This window comes from Grammomys surdaster, unplaced genomic scaffold (assembly GCF_004785775.1).
Source record: "Grammomys surdaster isolate TR1022 unplaced genomic scaffold, NIH_TR_1.0 198, whole genome shotgun sequence".
In the NCBI taxonomy this organism is placed as follows: Eukaryota; Metazoa; Chordata; class Mammalia; order Rodentia; family Muridae; genus Grammomys; species Grammomys surdaster.
This window is the reverse complement of record NW_021604643.1, coordinates 7,861,997-7,884,147: the sequence shown is the minus strand read 5'-3', so window position 1 is coordinate 7,884,147 and position 22,151 is coordinate 7,861,997. Positions and strand designations below refer to the sequence as shown.

General features: G+C 39.4%; 2 protein-coding genes and 1 pseudogene across 2 annotated transcripts; 1 reads left to right on the top strand and 2 right to left on the bottom strand.

The window, feature by feature from the left end:
- On the bottom strand, positions 1–960 carry LOC114623499 (olfactory receptor 5A2-like). Its single transcript, XM_028770167.1, has one exon. The coding sequence runs from the start codon at positions 958–960 to the stop codon at positions 1–3; it is 960 nt and encodes a 319-aa protein (XP_028626000.1).
- Positions 961–13,892: 12,932 nt separating this feature from the next.
- LOC114623417 overlaps positions 13,893–22,151 on the top strand; it is a 13,609-nt pseudogene continuing 5,350 nt past the window's right edge.
- On the bottom strand, positions 15,936–16,874 carry LOC114623486 (olfactory receptor 5AN1-like). Its single transcript, XM_028770153.1, has one exon. The coding sequence runs from the start codon at positions 16,872–16,874 to the stop codon at positions 15,936–15,938; it is 939 nt and encodes a 312-aa protein (XP_028625986.1).

Below are 22,151 nucleotides of genomic sequence, written 5' to 3'. Positions count from 1 at the left end.
TCAGAAAAATGAATGAACATGAGAGAACGTGTAGTCCCTTTCCACAGCTTTCCTCACAGCATTTTTAATATCCTTATTTCTGAGGCTATAGATGATGGGGTTCATCATGGGTATCACCACAGCATAGAACACAGATGCCACCTTATCCTGGCTGAGGGAATAGCTTGAACTGGGTCTCATGTACATGAAAAGACCAGAACCATAGAAGAGGGTCACAGCAGTCAGGTGAGAAGCACTGGTGCTAAAGGCCTTGGTCCTACCTTTAGCTGAGTTGATCTTAAGGACAGCAGCAACAATGCATCCATAAGAGATGAGGACCACTAGGACAGACATCACCCCAACAATGACACCTAAAATAAAGGTCACCACCTGGCTAATAAAGATGTCAGAGCAGGCCAGAGCCAAGACTGGAGGAAGATCACAGAAGAAGTGGTTGATTATGTTGGGCCCACAGAAATCGTGCTGGTAGATGGAGCATGTTTCAACTAAAGAACTAAGGAAACCACCCATATAGGCACCAACCACCAACTTTAAACACAGAGTATGGGACATGAGGGCCATGTAGAGCAGTGGGTTGCAGATGGCGTTGTACCGGTCATAGGCCATAGCTGCCAGGATCAAGCATTCAGTCAGCCCCATTCCACAGAAGACAAAGTATTGTGTGGCACAGCCAAGAAAAGAAATGCTGTTCTGATCTGTGACAATGTCAGAAAGCATCTTGGGGGCAGTGGAAGATGAATAACAGATGTCCAGGAAGGAGAGATTACTGAGGAAGAAGTACATGGGTGTGTGGAGGTGACTGTCTATTCTAATGAGGGTGATGAGGCTCAGGTTCCAGGCCAAGGTCAGGAGATAAATTCCCAGAAACAGCATGAAAAGGAAGACCTTCATCTGAGGCTGATCTGAAAATCCCAGGAGGATGAATCTGGTCACAGCTGTGCTGTTTCTTCCTCCGGCCATACACAAGCTTCCTGCATTAAAAAAAGAGACAATCCTGAAGTTAGAGAGGTACTGTTGGTAACTTTAAGAACAAATGCTTGGGGATGGAGATGTAACTAAGTTGGTATACTGCTTAACTGGCATGCCCAAAGGTCTGAGTTTGATATCCAGCACCACATAAACTGGAAATGTTGGCACATGGGTGCCAAGGTGAATTTGAAATTGAGTGTGATTCTTGACTATATCATTAGTCAGTTGAAAGAACACATGGGACACACGAGACCTTGTCTAAAACAAAAAAGATGAGGCTATTGAGATGACTCCATCCGTAAGACGTTTGCTGTACAATCATGAGGACCTGAGTGTGGCTGCCCAGCAGTTATGAAAGATGAAAATTTGGACTTGATCAATTTCAGCATTACAAGTTACAGAATGGAAGGAATGTAAACAAGCATCCATGTAAAGGGGAAGAAAACTCCAGGAGCACCAGATGTTAGTATTTTCCCAGAGAAAAGAAGCAGGAAGAAGAAAGGGTTCATTAGGTCAGTGATTGACAAACTTCAGCTTGATGTTACCAGTTAGCTCAGATCATCATTCTAACACATGGAGTAAGCCTGTGCACACTTGTAGTAAATATTTAAATCTCAGCCTGGGGTTCTAAATCCCACCTTTGGTTATTGAGTTCCCAGATAAAAGACACACTCACAGCCTTCATATTTACAATAAGCCCTAAACAGCTCAAGAGCTGGGCTGCTGCCTACCCTCCATGCTGTTAGAATCTGCTTTCCTATTGATAACCTGAGTTATTACTTACTTACTTACTACTTATTATGTTTCATCTCAGCTGCTCTTAGCTCCAATTGGTTAGTTCTCAGGGCCATGCTCTCTTGACCCTTAACCTATGGTGGCTTTTCCTTCCTCCGTTTTGCACCTTCTTCTTCCTTCTGATCCTTCTCTCCCCCAAGCCAGTGAAACCTAAACTCCACCTATGACTCGTTTGCTCAGCTATTAGCATCTTTATTCACTAGTCAGAATTAACTTGGGGCAGGATCATAGGGTCTATGTACAGACTCCAGATGATGGAGGCCCACACATAACATTACAATAGACAATAAAAGACAAAACCTTAACACATGCTCTGGAGTTAAGAAAGACAGATTGGTTCTGGTGTCAGGTCAAAGTAGGAACAAGTGTGTCTAAAAAAGCAAATGAACATTTGCCATGATAGATTGGTGAAGTTCAAGCTTCTGGTCTTCTCTCACTTGTGTTTTACTGTCCATCCTTGCCTGTGCTTTTTGTTACTCACACTCATGTGTAACATCTGCTTCTGAATTGGGGTGTTTTAAAATTTTGAATCTCCCTTCAAGTAACTAGCACTTGTTGAATATTCATGAAAGATCCATGAACATTCATGATTATTCATGGTATGGAACAAATGCCTTCCATTGCTTATCCTCAGAGTTCAGCAGAGTGTACCATAAGTTATTATGCTTGGCATATTATTATAATAAAACATATAATATGTTTTTAGACACAAACAATGATCCTAAGATATAATCCCATATAACTGTGAATAAATACTTATTTAATACTTGCTATGTGCCAGACACTGTTTTGAGAACTCAATTTGTACAAAGCCTGGTCTGCACAGCTTCAGGACCTGGCAACATTTCTCTGCCCTTTTTACAGAGGAAAGTTGGGATGAACTGAAATGTACTATTTTCAGGAGAATAAAGTGAGAAGGAATGAGTTAGACTTACTGAATTTCTTTAGGTGAAGCGTCTTGAAATCTTGTACCACTAGAGAAATATTGGTGGCTTTTCAACTGTAGCCTTCTGTAACCTTTGGTTCATTTGCATTTCTTACTGCTATGTGCCTCATTTCTGCTTACATCATTTTTTTAATGTACACTAACTTTGTGTAAATAAAAATGTGTGCTTCTATAATTCTTGTTCCTTTGTCACTAAAGTTTTCAAATGACCTGTGGGAGTTTATTACTTTAATGGGCAGAGACACCCTCCCCTCCATCCCAGCTCCCAGAGGCTGCCCGCTGCTACCCCAGGACCCAATGTGTAAAGCTGAGCAACTGTTAGTGATAACATCTACTGAGTAATAATTATTCTCCGGTGTAATGATATTGGGGCTGGCTGCCCATTACCAATGTCCCCTGCCTTATTCTCCTATAAGACTTTTTTCTTTGGGTCTAAGAAGATGCCCTCTTATATTGAAAAACAGTCTTTTACTTTAAGATGTCCTCAGCCAGAAATAAATAAATAATAACAGTCTAAGACTCATGCTAAATCATAAACTGAACAAAATTAATTAATTAATCAATTAAAATATAGTTCTTAGGAACAAAAATTTTCTTTTTTTAAGTGAATAGTTTATTTATTTACATTTTCATATGCCTCCCCCTTCCACCATTTTCCCTCCCTAGAAACCCCCTATCCTGTCCCTGTAGTGTGATATATTCCCATTTCATTTGTATAAAGCTTGGCAATTTGCCATATGAGAGGTAGGCAGAGTGAGGAGTTAGGACGGAGAAGGAGTGGAAGGGGATGAGACGAAGGAGGGAGAGGAGGATGAGAGAAGATGGCAGAGGATGTCTAAGTGTCTCTAGCAGAGGTAGTTATTAATATCAAGGATAGGTAATTGGGTTTACAGTTCTAATTGTGTGCGCCTCCTGTTAATTGAGTATTTCCAAATATATGAACCAATTGGATAACCTTTAAGCTCTAAGAGTCTTCATTCTACCTGGTACCACAGGCATGGCAGGTATTCCTGGGGTTCTGTTGAGCTTTGTGGAGAAAGCATGGTGGATTGGCAGAGCCATCCCCTATGCTGGCGGCTCACAGCTGTCAGGGCTGGTGTTTCTAGATAGCTGGAACCACAGGAAAATGTTGGCTATCTGGGAACAGCCTGGACTGTGTGTCGTTTTCTAAATATTACCCACAACACATCCCCCCTCCTCTTTTTTAGTTTTATACCATTTTAATTACATGCAAGTATTAAGGTCAGTTCTAGGTTGAGGAACTGGCAATACAATAGATGCAAATAGTCAAGGAACAAGCACGACAATAAATACAAATAGTCAAAGAACAAGCAAGGCAATAAACAAAATTCCATGAACACTCCCATGATCACTGTTTCTAGGGGCTTATCAGTATGACCAAAATATCTGAGCCAACTTCCCTGTCCTAGCCCAAAGTCATTTTCCTGTCTGAAGCCTACTTTCCTTGTTCTAGCCTAAAATTTAGATTCCTGCCTAAAATTACTTTTTTTTCTAGCCTGAGATTTATATTCCTGACTGAAATTACTACTTTGTTCTAGCCTAATGTCAGATACCTGCCTGAAGCCACTTCCTTGTCCTTGGCCCGTGTCAGATCCTTGTCAAGCAGACCCCAAAGCTCTCTTCCTCTCCCTCCTTTTTTAATTTCATAAACATGACTGAGCTTGTCTTAGGTTGTTATGCCAAGAATGCCATCCTTACATATCATGGAATATGCATTATCACAAGCAATGCATTTCTGTCTTACATTGGTAGGCTCTGTGCAGAATCTTATCCATACTTGGCTTGCCAGCCTGTTAATTAAGTATCTCATTTGGGAGTCCATTTTCAGGTTCAAGCCATGTACTTTGGCTGCCAATATGTTGATGTTTTAAAGACAAGCTTTAATATGATGGGCAATAACAAAAGTATTCCCAGGACAAAAAGGCTGTCATGATCAAGCTATATATGCCATTCTTGAAGCTTGACCAAAATAAAAATACTGACATAGAGAAACCTTGCCTTGAAAAAAAAAACAACCTACCAACCAACCAACCAACCAAACAACAACAAGAAGACCAAACCAAACCAAAAAGGAATTGAAATATCATCTTGGTAGGGTTTTCCTTTGATGAATATGTAGTGTCCTTTCCTATATGTTTTGATTAGTTTTGGTTGGAAGTGTATTTTGTTAGATATCAAAATGAACCAGCTTGCTTCTTAGGTTCATTTTCTTGGAATAACTTTTTCCAACTAATAACCCTGAGGTAATGGTTATTCTTGATGTTGAGGTGTGTTTCTTGGATGCAACAGAAAGATGGGTCCTACTTTCACACCCATTCTGTTAGTTTGTTTCTTTTATTGTAGAATGAGAATATCAATACTGAGAAATATCAGTGACCAATGGTTGTTGATTTCTGTTATTTTGTTGTTGTTGTTGGTGGTGGTAGTAGTGGTAGTGGTGGTGGTGTATGTGTGTTTTCTGTCTTTTGGTTTTACTGGTGTGAGATTATTTATTTCCTGTGTTTTTTTTCTTTCTTTTTTTAATGTTTTCTTTTTTTTCCTTATATATATTTTTTATTGGATGTTTTATTTACATTTCCTATGTTGTCCACTTACCCCATCCCCCACCCACCCAGGAACCCCCTATCCCCTCACCCCTCCTCCTTCTTCTCTGTGGATGTAACCTCTATCTACCCCCCCCCACTCCCACCTCCCCACCTTCAAAATTACCACCCCCTGGGGCATCAAGCCTTCATGTGGTCAAGGTTCTCTTCTTCCACCTATGCCCAGCAGTGCCCTCCACTCTTACATATTCAACTGAAGCGCTGGATCCCTCCCTAAGTGCTCCCAGGCTGGTGGTTTAGACCCTGAGAGCTCTGGTTGGTTGGTATTGTTGCTCTCCTCATGGTGCCGCAAATCCTTTCAGCTCTCCTTCAGTCTTCACTTTAACTCCTCTATTGAGAACCCCATGATCAGTTCAATGGCAAGTTGTGAGCATCTGCCTCAGACTCTTGAAGACCTCCTAGGAGATATCTATATCAGGCTCTTATCAGCATGCACTTCCTGACTTCCACATCAGCCTCTACCTTTGGTGATTGCACATGGGATAGATACTCAGGTGGAGTGGTCTTGAAACGGCCCCTCCTTCAGTTTCTGTCCCTCACTTTGTCTCCATATTTGCTCCCTTGAGTAATTTGTTGCTCCTTCTAAGAAGGACCGAATCACCCCCACTTGGTCTTCCTTCTTTATGGGCTTCATGTGGCCTGTGAGTTGCATCTTGGGCATTTCAAGGTTCTGGGCTAATATCCAATAATCAGTGAGTGAATACCATGTGTGTTCTTTTGTGATTGGCTTACCTCACTCAGGATGATAATTTCTAGTTCCATCCATTTACCTAGGAACCTCTCGAATTCATTGTTTTTAATAGCTGAGTAATACTCCATTGTGTAAATATACCACATTTTTTAATCCATTCCTCAGTTGAAGGACATCTGGGTTCTTTCCAGCTCCTGGCTATTATAAATAAGGCTGCTATGAACATAGTTGAGCATATGTCCTTGTTATATGTTCGAGCATCTTCTGGGTATATGCCTAGGAGTGGTATAGCTGGATCCTCAGGTAATGCTATGTCCAATTTTCTGAGGAACCGCCAGACTGATTTCCAAAGTGGTTGCACCATCTTGCAGTCCCACCAACAATGGAGGAGTGTTCCTCTTTCTCCACACCCTCGCCAGCATCTACTATCACCTGAGTTTTTAATCTTAGCCATTCTGACTGGTGTGAGATGGAATCTCAGGGTTGTTTTGATTTGCATTTCCCTGATGACTAAGGATGCTGAACATTTCTTTAGGTGCTTCTCGGCCATTCGAGTTTCTTCCATTGAAAATTCTTTGTTAAGCTCTATACCCCATTTTTTAATAGGGTAATTTGGTTGTCTGGAGTCTAATTTCTTGAGTTCTTTGTATATATTGGATATTAGCCCTCTATCAGATGAAGGATTGGTAAAGATCTTTTCCCAATTTGTTGGTTGTCATTTTGTTCTATTGACAGTGTCCTTTGCCTTACAGAAACTTTGCAATTTTATGAAGTCCCATTTGTCAATTCTTGATCTTAGAGCATATGCCATTGGAGTTCTGTTCAGGAACATTTCCCCTGTGCCCAAGTATTTGAGGCTCTTCCCCACCTTCTCTTCTATTAGTTTCAGTGTATCTGGTTTTATGTGGAGGTCCTTTATCCACGTAGACTTGAGCTTTGTGCAAGGGATAAGAATGGATCAATTTTCATTCTTCTACATGTTGTCCTTCAGTTGAACCAGCACCATTTGTTGAAAATGCTGTCCTTTTTCCACTGGACAGTTTTAGCTCCTTTGTCAAAGATCAAGTGACCATAGGAGTGTGGGTTCATTTCTGGGTCTTCAATTCTATTCCACTGATCTTCCTGCCTGTCTCTGTACCAATACCAGGTAGTTTTTATCACTATTGCTCTGTAGTACAGCTTGAGGTCAGGGATGGTGATTCCTCCTGAAGTTCTTTTATTGTTGAGAATAGTTTTCGCTATCCTGGGTTTTTTGTTATTCCATATGAATTTGAGAATTTCCTTTTCTAACTCTGTGAAGAATTGAGTTGGGATTTTAATGGGGATTGCATTGAATCTGTAGATTGCTTTTGGCAAGATGGGCATTTTTATTATATTAATCCTGCCAATCCATGAGCAAGGGAGATCTTTCCATCTTCTGAGATCTTCTTCAATTTCTTTCTTCAGAGACTTGAAGTTCTTGTCATACAGGTCTTTCACTTGCTTGGTTAGATTCACACCAAGGTATTTTATATTATTTGCAACTATTGTGAAGGGTGTCATTTCCCTAATTTCTTTTTCAGTCTGTTTATCTTTCATGTAGAGGAAGGCTACTGATTTGTTTGAGTTGATTTTATAACCAGCCACTTTGCTGAAGTTGTTTATCAGGTTTAGGAGTTCTCTGGTGGAAGTTTTGGGGTCACTTAAGTATACTATCATATCATCTGCAAATAGTGAGATTTTGACTTCTTCCTTTCCTATTTGTATCCCTTTGACTTCTTTTTGTTGTCTAATTGCTCTGGCTAGGACTTCCAGTACTATATTGAATAGGTAGGGGGAGAGTGGGCAGCCTTGTCTAGTCCCTGATCTTAGTGGGATTGCTTCAAGTTTCTCTCCATTTAGCTTGATGTTGGCTACTGGTTTGCTGTAAATTGCTTTTACTATGTTTAGGTAGGGGCCTTGAATTCCTGATCTTTCCTAGACTTTTATCACGAAGGGATGTTGAATTTTGTCAAATGCTTTCTCAGCATCTAGTGTGATGATCATGTGGTTTTTGCCCTTAAGTTTGTTTATATAGTGGATTACATTGATGGATTTCCAAATATTGAACCATCCCTGCATTCCTGGGATAAAACTTACTTGATCATGATGGATGATTGTTTTGATGTGGTCTTGGATTCGGTTTGCTAGAATTTTATTGAGTATTTTTGCATCAATGTTCATAAGGGAGATTGGTCTGAAGTCCTCTTTCTTTGTCGGGTCCTTGTGGGGTTTGGGTATGAGTGTAATTGTAGCTTCACAGAACGAATTGGGTAGTGTTCCTTCTGTCTCTATTTTGTGGAATAGTTTGAAGAGAATTGGTATTAGGTCTTCCTTGAAGGTCTGATAGAATTCAGCACTAAAACCATCTGGTCCTGGGCTTTTTGTTTGTGGGGAGAGTTTTAATGACTGCTGCTATTTCCTGAGGGGTTATGGGACTATTTAGATGGTTTATCTGTTCCTGGTTTAACTTTGGTACCTGGTATCTGTCTAGGAAATTGTCCATTTCATCCAGGTTTTCCAGTTTTGTTGAGTATAGGCCTTTGTAGTAGGATCTGATGATTTTTTAAATTTCTTCCATTTCTGTTGTTATGTCTCCCTTTTCAGTTCTGATTTTATTAATTTGGATACTGTCTCTGTGCCCTCTGGTTAATCTGGCTAACAGTTTATCTATCTTGTTGATTTTCTCAAAGAACCAGCTCCTGGTTTTATTGATATTTTGTATTGTTCTTTCTGTTTCTATTTGGTTGATTTCAGCCCTGAGTTTGATTATTTCCTGCCTTCTACTCCTCCTGGGTGTATTTGCTTCTTTTTGTTCTAGAGCTTTTAGTTGTGCAGTCAAGTTGTTAGTGTGTGCTCTCTCCAATTTCTTTTTGTAGGCACTTAGAGCTATGAGTTTTCCTCTTAGCACTGCCTTCATGGAATCCCACAAGTTTTGGTATGATGTGTCCTCATTTTCATTGAATTCTAAAAAGTCTTTAATTTCTTTCTTTATTTCTTCCTTGACAAAGTCATCATTGAGTAGAGAGTTGTTCAGTTTCCATGTGCACGTGGGTTTTCCATTGGTTTTGTCATTTTTAAAGACCAGTCTTAGTCCGTGGTGATCTGATAAGATGCAAGGGATTATTTCAATCTTTTTGTATATGTAGAGGGTTGTTTTGTGACCAATTATATGGTCTGTTGTGGAGAAGGTACCATGAGGTGCTAAGAAAAAGGTATATTCTTTTGTTTTAGGATGAAATGTTCTATAGATGTCTGTTAAGTCCATTTGGTTCCTAACTTCTGTTAATGTCAAAGTGTCTCGGTTTAGTTTCTGTTTCCATGATCTGTCCATTGCTGAGAGTGGGGTGTTGAAATCCCCCACTATTATTGTGTGAGGTGTAATGTGTGTTTTGAGCTTTAGTAAAGTTTCTTTTATGTATGTAGGTGCCCTTGCATTTGGAGCATAGATGTTCAGAATTGAGAGTTCACCTTGGTAGATTTTTCCTTTGATGAGTATGAAGTGTCCTTCCTTATCTTTTTTGATTAATTTTGGATGAAAGTCGATTTTATTTGATATTAGAATGGCTACTCCTGCTTGTTTCTTGGGACCATTGGCTTGGAAAATTGTTTTCTACCCTTTTATTCTGAGGTAGTGTCTGTCTTTGTCACTGAGGTGCGTTTCTTGTATGCAGCAAAATTCTGGGTCTTGTTTGTGTATCCAGTCTGATAGTCTGCGTCTTTTTATTGGGGAATTGAGACCATTGATGTTAAGAGATATTAAGGAAAAATGATTATGGCTTCCTGTTATTTTTGTTTTTAGAGGTAAAGTTATGTTTGTATAGTTATCTTCTTTTGGGGTTGTTGGAAGATTACTTCCTTGCTTTTTCTAGGTTGTATTTTCCCTCCTTGTGTTGGCGTTTTCCATCAATTATCCTTTGATGTGCTGGGTTTGTGGGAAGATATTGTGCAAATTTGGTTTTGTCATGGAATATCTTGGTTTCACCATCTATAGTGATTGAGAGTTTTGCTGGGTATAGTAATCTGGGCTGGCAATTGTGTTCTCTTAGGGTCTGTATGATGTCAGTCCAGGCTCTTCTGGCTTTTATAGTCTCTGGTGAGAAGTCTGGTGTAATTCTTATAGGTCTGCCTTTATATGTTACTTGACCTTTTTCCCTTACTGCTTTTAGTATTTTTTCTTTGTTTTGTGCATCTGATGTTTTGATTATTCTGTGACGGGATGTATTTCTTTTCTGGTCTAGTCTATTTGGTGTTCTGTAGGCTTCTTGTATGTTTATGGGCATCTTATTCTTTAGGTTAGGGAAGTTTTCCTCAATAATTTTGTTGAAGATATTTACTGGCCCTTTAAGTTGGGAATCTTCATTCTCATCTATACCTATTATCCTTAGGTTTGGTCTTCTCATTGTGTCCTGGATTTCCTGGATGTTTTGAGTTAGGAGTTTTTTGCATTTTGCATTTTCTTTGACAACTGTGTCAATATTTTCCACCGTATCTTCTGCATTTGAGATTCTCTCTTCTATCTCTTGTATTCGGTTTGTGATGCTTGCGTCTTTCTTAGGTTTTCTATCTCCATGGTTGTCTCCCTTTGAACTTTCTTTATTGTTTCTATTTCCAGTTTCAGATCCTGAATGTTTTTGTTTAATTCCTTCTTTGTGTTTTCTTGCATTTCTTTAAGGGATTTCTGTGATTCCTCTTTAAGGGCTTCTATCTGTTTACTTGTACTCTCCTGTATTTCTTTCAGGGAGTTACTTAATTCCTTCTTATAATCCTCTATCATCATCATGAGAAGTGATTTTAATTCTGAATCCTGCTTTTCAGGTGTGATGCGGTGTTCAGGGCTTGCTATATTGGGAGAACTGGGCACTGATGATGCCAAGAAACTTTGGTTTCTGTTGCTTATGTTCTTGTGCTTGCCTTTCGCCATCTGGTTAACTCTAGTGGCATGTGCCCTCACTGTGTAAGAGTGGAGTCTGTATTTCCAGTTATCTTGCTTATTGCAGAGCTCCTCGGAGTCCAGATGTCTCTGTGGTCTTATGCTCCTAATCTCCTGGGTGGAAGAACTCCTGGGACTCAGGCCACCTCTTGGATCTGGAAATCCTTCTGCTCTGAGTGCAGTGGCTCCTTGGTTGCTCTGAGTGCAGTGGGTCCTCGATGACTCAGGATTTAGTTTCAGCTGCTCTGAGTGCAGTGGCTCCTGGTTGACTCAGGATTCAGTTTCTCCACAGGACAGGAGCAGACCGACTCTGTGTCTGCTCCAGCCCAAAGGACCAGGCAGGGGCAGAAGGGAAGTGGAATTCTGGAGGGGCGGGGTTTGGGTAGCTGCTGTGCCCTGAATGTCCCTGGCTCTCAGATGTATCTCTGGGGCTTAGGGAGTGAGATGGAGTTCTTACCGGCTGTTCTGAGTGCAGTGGCTCTTCTAGGATGACTCGGAATTCAGTATCTCCACAGGACAGGAGCAGACCGATTCTGTGTCTGCACCAGCCCAAAGGCTCCTGTGTTTTTTAAGTGTAGTTAGACTTCTTAGTTTGGAATTTTTCTTTTATCCTGTTCTGTAGAGTTGGATTTGTAGATAAATACACTTTAAATTTGGCTTTATCATGGAACAGCTTATTTTCTCCTTCTATAGTAATTGAAAGTTTGGATGATTGTTGTAGTCTGGGTTGTCATTTATAGTCTCTTAGAGTGTGCAGCAACTTGTCCAGGCCCTTTTGGATTTAGAGTCATGATAGAAAAATCAGGTGTAATTCATGTTGCTTATAGCTACTGACTCTTAATTTACATATTTCACCTTTAGCTTCAGAAGAAAGAAAATTTACATTGTTAATTTTATGGTAAAATATTGGTTTTAGTCTTCCAATCTGAAACTGTGCCCTGAGTAGACCTTGGGCTGTGGCTCCGCTGTCAGTCCCACAACACCCAGAAGCATGACTCCCAGGTGCTCTAAAACACCCAGGATTACAGGTGAGGAGGTCACGAAATCTGCCCCAACACACAGAGTAACTGGGTCCCACAGGATCCTGGGACTCAGAAACCCTTACACAGGCAGTGGCATGGGTTACTTCTGGTCTGAACCTGTGCCCTGAGCAGACCTTGAGTGCTGGCTCTGCATCCACTCTTACAACACCCAGAGGTCGTCCCACTCTCAGGTGCTCTGAAATGCCCAGGATCACAGGATCAGAGAGAAAGCTCGAATTTTAGCTAAAATCACCCAAGGAAAAAAGACAGCATTTTCAACAAATGGTGCTGGTTCAAGTGGAGGTCAGCATGTAGAAGAATGCAAATTGATTCATTCGTATCTCCATTTACAAAGCTCAAGTCCAAACAGATCATGAACCTCCACATTAAACCAGATACACTGAATTTAATAGAAGAAAAAGTGGGGAAGAATCTCGAGCACATGGGCACAGGGGAAAAGTTCCTGAGCAGAATACCAATGGCTTATGCTCTAAAATCAACAACAGGCAAATGAGACCTCATAAAATTGAAAAGCTTTTTGTAAGACAAAGAACATTGTCAATAGGACAAAATGACAACCAATAGATTGGGAAAAGATCTTTACCAATCCTATATCCGATAGAGGGCTAATATCCAATATATTCAAAGAACTCATGAAGTTAGACTCCAGAGAATCAAAGAACCCTATTAAAAATGGGGTGCAGAGCTAAACAAGCAATTCTCAACTGAGGAATATCGAATGGCCGAGAAATGTTCAACATCCATAGTCATCAGGGAAATGAAAATCAAAACAACCCTGAGATTCCACCTCATACCAGTCAGAATGGCTAAGATAAAAAAACTCAGGGGACAGCAGATGCTGGGAAGGATGTGGAGAAAGAGGAACACTCCTCCTCCATTGTTGGTGTGATTCACAGGTGGCTCAACCAGGTGTGGAAATCATTCTGAAGTTTCCTCCAAAAATTGGACATAGTATTACCTGAGGACCCAGCTATACCACTTCTGGGCATATACCCAAAAGATGCTCCAACATATAACAAAGACATATGTTCCACTATGTTCATAGCAGCCTTATTATAATAGCCAGAAGCTGAAAAGAACCCAGATGTCCTTCGACAGAGGAATGGATTTTAAGAAAATGTGCTACATTTACACAATGGAGTACTACTCAGCTATTAAAAACAATGAATTCATGAAATTCTTAGGCAAATGGATGGAACTAGAAAATATCCTGAGTGAGGTCATCCAATCACAAAAGAACATACATGGTATACACTCACTGATAAGTGGATATTAGCACAAAAGCTAGAAATACTCAAGATACAGTTGTCAGATAACATGAATCTCAAGAAGAAGATCAAAGTGTAGATGCTTCAGTCCTTCTTAGAAGGGAAAACAAAACACTCATAGGAGGAAATATGAAGACAAAGTGTGGAGCAGAGACTGAAGGAAAGGCCATCCAGAGACTGTTCCACCTAGGGATCCATCTCATATACAGTCACCAAACGCAGACACTATGGTGGATGCCATGAAGTACTTGCTGGTAGGATCCTGATAGAGCTGTTCCTGAGAGACTCTGTCAGATCCTGACAAATACAGAGGCAGATGCTTGTAGTCAACCATTGGACTGAGCATGGGGTCCCAAATGGTTCCCCAATGGAAGATTTAGAAAAAGCACTGAAGAAGCTGAAGGAGTTTGCAACCCCCTAGGAAGAACAACAATATCAACCAACCAGACCCCCTCCAGAGCTCCCAGGGACTAAATTATCAACCAAAGAGTACACATGGAGCAACCCATGGCTCCAGCCACATATGTAGATGAGGATGGCTTTGTTGGGCATCAATGGGAGAGATCCACGGTCCTGTGAAAGGCTTGATGCTCCAGCATAGAGGAATGCCAGGGTTCGCAGGTGGGAGTAGGTAGGTGGGTGGGGGAGCACTGTAATAGAAGTAGGGAGAGGAGGCATGGGATAGGAGGATTACAAACCTGGAAATGGGATGACAATTGAAATGAAAATGAAGAACATAGCCAATAAAAGGAAAAAATACTGCTTTTGTATGATATTTTTGCAATTAAATTTATGCAGTAAATATCTTTTGAACTTAAGAATTTGAATACTTTTAAGTGAAAATACATCATACATCAATGCTATATTCCAAATAATCAGTGATATTAGCAGTACAGTTCCCTTAATTTCTTTAATCAAATCATAATTTTTACTTTTTCACACAAGGGATGTAAACACAAAAAGGCAGGATATGGGGAAGGGGACCCTCAATTTGTATAGAACCTATTCATTGTATATGCTTTAATAATTTCAGACTTAGAGTAATTGGATATTGCATGAAGTTCTAGTTGTCTTTACGTCCCCAAAGTAAGTGTTAGCATGGTTTATATTAAAACAAAATAAGCTAGAGGATAAAATATTATTTCTAGAGGATCAATTAATGTGAATGACTAGGGTTAGAAATTTTTGGGTTGTTGAGTATCTGGAGTTTCTGATCATATTAGATCAGATGTTAAAGGCATGAGGCTTTGTACTGCTGAAGAAACAACCAGAAACTCAAGAGCTAAATAACAAACCTTTCTTTTGTTATTATTTTATAATCCACCATGTCAACCAATTTGACTCATCTTCCATATCTCTACAGATAAAACAATATCTGCAACACTGCCTATCCCAATGACAAAATGAGAAAGCACAAAGGGCAATGTGTGACCCATCTTTGAAGATTTCTTCCCACCTATCTTTGCATCACCTCTGCTTCTCTTTCATTAAGCAAAACCCATCATAGTTAAGAGTGATTTTGAGCATTGTCATGTATGACACTAAGTGACAAAGAAAGTAGAGAAAAGTAAATTTGGATCAAGCTGATGCCATTGTGTCCTAATCATGGTCTTGTTTTCACCTGCCAAAACATAGAGAAGTATGCAGACTCTCTAGAAAATGGGCTATCCAAACTCCTTTCAGACACTGCTGTTCAGGGTTCAGGATCTTTGGGGGATACTTAGAAGGCTCTTGATTGTACCTATATTGTTCTTTAATTTTAGAGACTTGTATAGCATTTTACACATGTTCTGTTAATTTTTAGAAAATCGAGTATTCAGTAACTTACTATAGTAAATTCATATGTGTACTGCCGTAAGTACTATAGCCTATATTTGAAATATCAAAGCAATTTCATAGTATTATTCCCTTGTCTATATTAACCAAGAATAAATTGCCATAATTTAAGAGAGAAAGTTAGAGTACCAAGGTATCAGATTCTGCTATTGATCATATGGAATTTAAATTTGAAATCTTATGTGAACTCTGATGTCAAGAATCAAATAATCATACTCACAGTAAATGAACAAACCATTTTCTTCATCTTTATGGAAATCTTAGTCAACATCTTTTACACTTACTCAGTTGCTAGTGGAGGCAGGAATAAGACTCCTAAAATTCATAGATGATTAGCACTGATTTGCCTTAGAAACACTTTAGTGTCAGAAGCAGTTTTTTTCCCAGGAGGCACAGCCAAGTCAATGTTAATTTTATTCCTTCTAACAGGAAGTTTCTTGTTCTTAACAAAGAACAACCTTGCTATCTATCAGGTCTTTATTACGCTGAATTAAGCTATTTGTTAGACAAGAGTTTTGAACCCAGGGATGCTTACAGCTTTCTGTAAGGACAGGACCCAGGAGTGAAGAGTCTTCAATTACAGCAGCAAAAACTTATAAATTTGGATGTTTCACAAATACTGTGGATAAATAATGAAAGATGAAGCTATTTCTGATGGAACATGAAAAGGATAGACCTTGAGGACTTACAAGGATCATTTTTCAGTAGCATCAAATCAGTCACTGTTCATATTATTTTATCAGCTTGAATCATTTTTCCCTGTAAGTAGGTAGTTTGTAGGAAAACTCTGTCAGAAATCTCAGACTCTTTTACTAGCAGGATCCAAGTTTCTTCCGTAATCTCTTTACAGCATCTTTGATATCCTTGTTCCTCAGACTATACACCAAAGGGTTCAACATAGGAATCACCACCGTGTAGAAGACAGACACAAATCTGTCAAAGCTAGAGGAGCCACCAGAGCTGGAACTCAAATATACAAAAGCACTGGAGGTGTAGAATAGGGAAACAGCTGTCAGGTGAGAAGCACAGGTATTGAAAGCCTTGGACTTGCCCTTAGCTGAAGTGATCTTCATGATGGACAAGACAATATAGCCATAGGATATTATGATGGCTAAGGCATTTGAAAGACAATACAACACTGTTAATATGAGAATCACTACCTGTGCCAAAAATGTGCTAGTGCAGGATAGATATAACAGCTGGGACATGTCACAGAAGAAATGTCTGATGACATTAGGTCCACAGAAATGGAGCTGCAGCAAGGCACATACCAGAGATACAGAACCTATAAGTGCTGCTGTATAGCTTCCCATCACCATCCGAGCACAAAGGCTGGGTGACATGATTGATGAGTAGAGAAGTGGGTTACAAATGGCAGCATACCTGTCATAGGCCATGGCTGTCATGAGGCAAGATTCACTCAGCCCCATAGTGGAAAACACAAAGTATTGAACTATGCAGCCCACAAAGCTGATAGTTTGCTTTTCCTGGAAGAGGTTGGAAAGCATCTTTGGGACTGTAGAAGTGATATAGCAGATGTCTATAAGTGACAGATTACTGAGGAAGAAGTACATAGGTGTGTGGAGGTAGGAGTCCATCCTTATTAAAACAATAAGGGACAGGTTCCAGGTCAGCGTTGTAATGTACAGGATGAGGAACATAACAAAGAGCAGTGCTGTGATTTGGGGGAAATCAGAGAATCCTAGGAGGATGAATTGTGTGATCTCAGTAATGTTTCTTCCTTTAATCATCGCCTCTGTGATCCTAGTTAGTATTTTGGAGGAGAAAAAGAACACATCATTGGCTCAAGTGATATAATAACATTTTCTCTCTTTCTCTGAGTCTGAAGTGGGAGAAACCCTCCATTGCCTTTCCACAGAAAGAAACCTGTGTTTTCTTTCCATCTGTCATTGAAAACTTGCTCATTTTCCAGATCTTACCTGGTTCACAGAATGTCATGATGATTTAAAGAGATAATTAAAGATTGACTGGAAACATTTATTAATGCACTCATGAAATCCTGAGCTTATGAAATAGATGGCAGATGTGATTAATTGAAGTAAGTGGCTTTAGTGGTTTTCTGACACTTCTGAGTGCAACTGATCCTTCAGACTCATGACTGTAGGTGTTGTAGTTTCATAATAAAAAATTAAATAATTTTATATACCAGATTAAAAATTTAGCAATAGTTATCTTTTTCATTTAGGGAAAGTTTCTCTATTCATAAGAATTTCTCAACTGCTTTGCTAGTATATTTAAACAACATTTTAAAAGTAGCCTGCCTTATTATATAATTTTTAATTGTGATAGAATTATTCATGGGTGCCCAATAAAATCATGGACTACTTCTTTGGAAGCCTTTCTATGATACATCTAATATGTAAGTGGGTAGTCCATTCTTGTCTTTAAGGAAGGACTATCTCAGTTTCAGGGTATTTTGTTAGTTGGATAACACCATAGCAGGAATGTGATCAACAGTTCAAAATAAGAGGTTTAGCGTGATGCCCTTTGCAGTATGAATTTGTCTATGTTGATTAAGATTACTAAAGTTTCTCTTCTGCTAACAAACTGAGCCCCAGTGCTCTTGAACCGCAAGTTTCCTGGGAGGATTATGAGCGTCCCAGAAACATTGACTTAAAATTTTTAGTCCAGGGAAACTCTTGATTCGTTACTTGCAATAGATTTCATCCTTGTTTTGTTTTTTTTAACTGTTTTTTTTTACTTGCATTCTGGGAACATGGGTTGCCAACTTTGATGTATTCTGTGTAGCCCACTATCTCCAGAAGAAACTGGGGAGATGTGAATTCTTATTTTTATTCCCAGTAATAAAATTTTTTTGATAACTTTTCATTTGGTAAAGGAGTAATTCTGAATATACTCACTATCTTTGATAAGTATGTTTTCTTTGTTCACCATCTCTCTGGACAGCTAGAGAAGGAAAATTTTATGATGTAAACTTTAGATTGGAAACTTCACAAGGTACAAGTAGGCTAATGGAAGCGTTTTCCAGTGCTGACATCACAAAGATGTGATCAGTTTGGGGTGTGTGGGGGCACAAAACCAGATGAAACAGAGAATGTTACTGGGTAACAAATGATTCAAGTTAAAGAAGCCAGAAGGCTGATGTCCAGAACGATGCTATCTGCTACTGTTGTTTGAGTTTGTATATCTGCTTTGTCATCCTGGTTGTCTCAGAATTGCCAGCACAATGAAGCAGAACAACAAAAAGCTGTTTGTGGCCTTCCAAAAAGACAAATGACTTGAGCACAGAGTCCTTCCTTAACACTTACCTTATCTCTGGCTAGCCAAAAGTTATGGATCAAGCTGTGCATCTTTTTACAGATAAAGTTCCTATTTTTAAAGCAGATTTCTAAAGAAGAGAAATAAAATTTTATCCCAATGATTAAAAAATGGGGAAGGGTAGACAAACACATTTTTATCTCAGCCAACTTTCCTGAAACAAAGTTAAGTTTGTTTTGATCTAGGTCTCTCTGGAAGTCTTACACAACTGTCAGGATTGACAGTCACTGTTTCTTTGTTGAAGATCCCCCTATTCCCTCATAATACAAGTCAACAAACAGAAGGCAATAAATGTCACAGTAAGATATTTAAGAACTTAACTTGCACCTCATGGCCGAAATTAATGCAGATTTTTATGTTTGAGATAATTCTATTCACTGAAATTCAATAATCCGAGTAAAGAGAAAGAAAATGGTTTTCAGGGTAAGGAAGTTTGAGAGAGGTAAGGGAAGATGGATGGATGAGGTAAATAACTAAAAACCTTGTCCCATATGAGTCCTACTGTAAACGCTGCACAGGTCTTGACAGAACACAGATTCTACATTCAAAGTCTTGACATTTAGCCCCAATGCAAATCCTAGAAGAAGATGTGGGTTTGTTTGTAAGGTTCAAGCTACCTATTTTTTTTCTGTGTACTTTCCAGTTGAGTGCAATGGTTCTCCTTAGTGGGTGCTTTTGGCCATGGGCTTAGTTATCCACTCACAGCAACTAAGACAGCAACACTGGGATCCTGTTGAGAGTAAAGTTGGAAGGAGAAAAGCCAATTACACGGAAATACTACAGATACTTACTCTCTGGTGTAATGGTTGCTAGGGTGACTTCCCTAATGATTTCAGGCCCACTTTGCCATGTGTATCAATTCTCTGCTTTCCACTGGTCCTTTAATTATCACAGGGTTGTTACTCTATGGACCTAAGAGCTATTTGTAGAAAGGACATAGGAAATCTTCTAGTCCTTAGACTCTCAACTTTTTGGTTGCAATCATAAGATCAGAGATGTTAAAGGATTTTCCCCTAATGGCAGAGCTGGCTAGTCACATAGCTGAATAACTGTTGCTTGTAGTTGTATACACTACCCTTTAAATAATACACATTTACATACATAGACATTTATTTCTTCAAACTCCTAACCTAAATCAGTCATCCTAACAGTGATACTATCTCCATGCACATGAGAGGAAATTCCAGATGGAAGACATGCACTAGTTCTCTGTCATCACTCTAGGGACTTAAGATGATTATGGCTTTGAATGTTGCTATCACAAAACTCTTTTAGAATTCTGTACCCTACAGCTTATGCAACATTGTGTAAATTAGCCTCCTCAGGCCTCCCTCCTGTTGCCCACTAAATGATTCTAACAGAAGTTTCTAGTTCATAACAAGCTCTCATAATGAATCTAAAGACACAAAACAGTGTGTAGGTACCACACCAGCATGCAGCTGTATGTATGTAGAATGCAGGTTATACATTCTGCTTTGCCTAGCAACTCTTTCCAATATATTATTCTGCACTTCTAGACTTTCATGAAAAACACCCCATTCATTATAAATATCTACTTCTTTATCTAGGTATGAGGCCATGTGGAATTTCCCCTGTACATATTGGTATGTCCACTTATATTAGCAATGTGCTGTCCTTGTTCTCTTAAGTATATTGTTGAGAGTTCATGGTCTATTTTCCTCTGTCATGTCTAGGGAATAGAATCTTCTAACATGAGTCCCTGATCTCTGGTTCCTACAATCTTTTCTGCCATATCCTCTTTAATTTTTCTTCAAGCCTTAGATTTGGAGTTAGCATTACAGATGTATCCATTAGTGGTGGGCACACCCACAAACACTTGTACACATACACATGTATTTATGTGTAACACAATAAAGAAGAGATCATGAATTTTGGAGGTGGTGTGACATTGGAGAAATTTGAATGGGGAGAGGGAAGGGAGGAAGTAACACAATGTCTATGTATGAAATACTTATTTGAACTATTAAAAATGTAAAGCTCTAGGGCATTTCCCAAACTTTGGAGGATATTTTGAGTGTAGTAGAAAGTATTAATTATGACCTTATTTACTGGTGATACAGGCACCCTCAGTTTATCTGCTTTAGTAAAACTTGCTTGTTGGCTTTGGTGTGAACATTTATTATTCGACCTCAGATCCTCATTATTATGCTGCAGTCACTTTACTGACTGAGCCACTCCCCAAGCCTCAGACATTTAAACTTAAAAGCCATTTACAAACCCAAAGTGTGCTGTAAACTGTGTTGGAAGCAATTTCCTAACAATGCTGCTTCCTACATTACCTGATATGACCCAGTCAACTCCTTTGTATGTCTAAGCTGATTGAATCTCAAACCCTGTGAGATGAGTTCTATTGTCTTAGTTTCAGATAAAATGATGAATTCACTGTGTTCGGTGCTTTTCTAGAGTGATACACTTTACACTGCTGAGCCACTTTCTAGTTATAGCTACCTGACTTCTAAACTCATGTTCTCAGTCATTCCTCTAATCGCACTGTGAATTTTCCAAAGTATCTTTTTAAAGAGGACTTCCAGGGATTATATTTTCTTTCTCTTTTTTTCAATTTGTTTTAGCTGAGTGCACCGGCACATGCCTTTAATCCAGTACTGGGGAGGCAAACACCTCTGTGAGTTCCGGGCTACCCTGATGTATATAGTGAGTTCCAGCACAGCCAGACATATATGGTGAGATTCAGTTTCAAAACAAAACAAAAAGCCCAAAGATTTTTGTTTTACTATGTCTCTGTGTGTGCATGCATGTGTGTTGGCACCAATGGAGTCCAGAAGAGGATAGCTGATCTCTTGGATGCAGCTAGAGTAACAAGCAGTTTTGATCTATCTGGTTATGGATTATGGGAACGGAACCTAAGTCTTCTGTAATAACAGGAAGCACTGTTAATTGCTAAGTCATTTTTCAGACCCAGATGTTAGATTTTGTCTTCATGAGAGCCTGATGGACCCGTGAGAGTAAAAATTAGAAAACAACTTGGCAAAGACCGCCGGACGGCTTACTTAGCTTGCTGAAAATAGCCATAATAAAAATATTAAGCCCCTCTAGGGACAAGGTGACCAAAAGTATAGAAACAACCAAAGACATATCTTGACCAGTCTAAACATGCCCAAGTGAGTAATGGGCCACCTGGTGTTTATCCTAAAAGGTCTGAGGTTTCATGGTCAAAAATAGTGGGCCATCCAGCCTGTCAAAATGATTGCTTACGCAAAGTGCTGATGTTTGAAATATTCAATTATATGTAACCTCGTCAGAATTTCCCGCTTTCCCCTTCCCCCTTACACTGTCCCCTATAAAAGCCCTGAGCTCTCGGGGGTCTGGGTCGATTCTCTCCCCTGCATGGGATGAGTTTCGATCCAAGGGCCCTTGTTAGTAAACTGCCTTTTGCCATTTGCATCAAGTCAGTCTCTCATGTCTCCTTGGGTGCACGCTGATCGGGACTTGAGTTGGGGGTCCTCTTCGTGGATCCTTACAGACTAATAGTAAAGTTTTTTATATTTAGAAAAATTGACATGATAAGTAAAGTCAAGTGGGGTTATTTCACTAAAAATTGTTCCAATATTTCTTTGGGATGTATGTTCTGTGTGACTAAAAGGAGGCATGTTTTCATAGGATCTTGTATAACAACTGACCTATAGACTTCAGGGGTTGTATTTTCTTTCTTTCTTTCTTTCTTTCTTTCTTTCTTTCTTTCTTTCTTT

Excerpts from the sequence above, each read along its gene's own strand:
- LOC114623499 (XM_028770167.1), bottom strand. The coding sequence starts at position 960 with ATGGCCGGAGGAAGAAACAGCACAGCTGTGACCAGATTCATCCTCCTG.
- LOC114623486 (XM_028770153.1), bottom strand. The coding sequence starts at position 16,874 with ATGATTAAAGGAAGAAACATTACTGAGATCACACAATTCATCCTCCTA.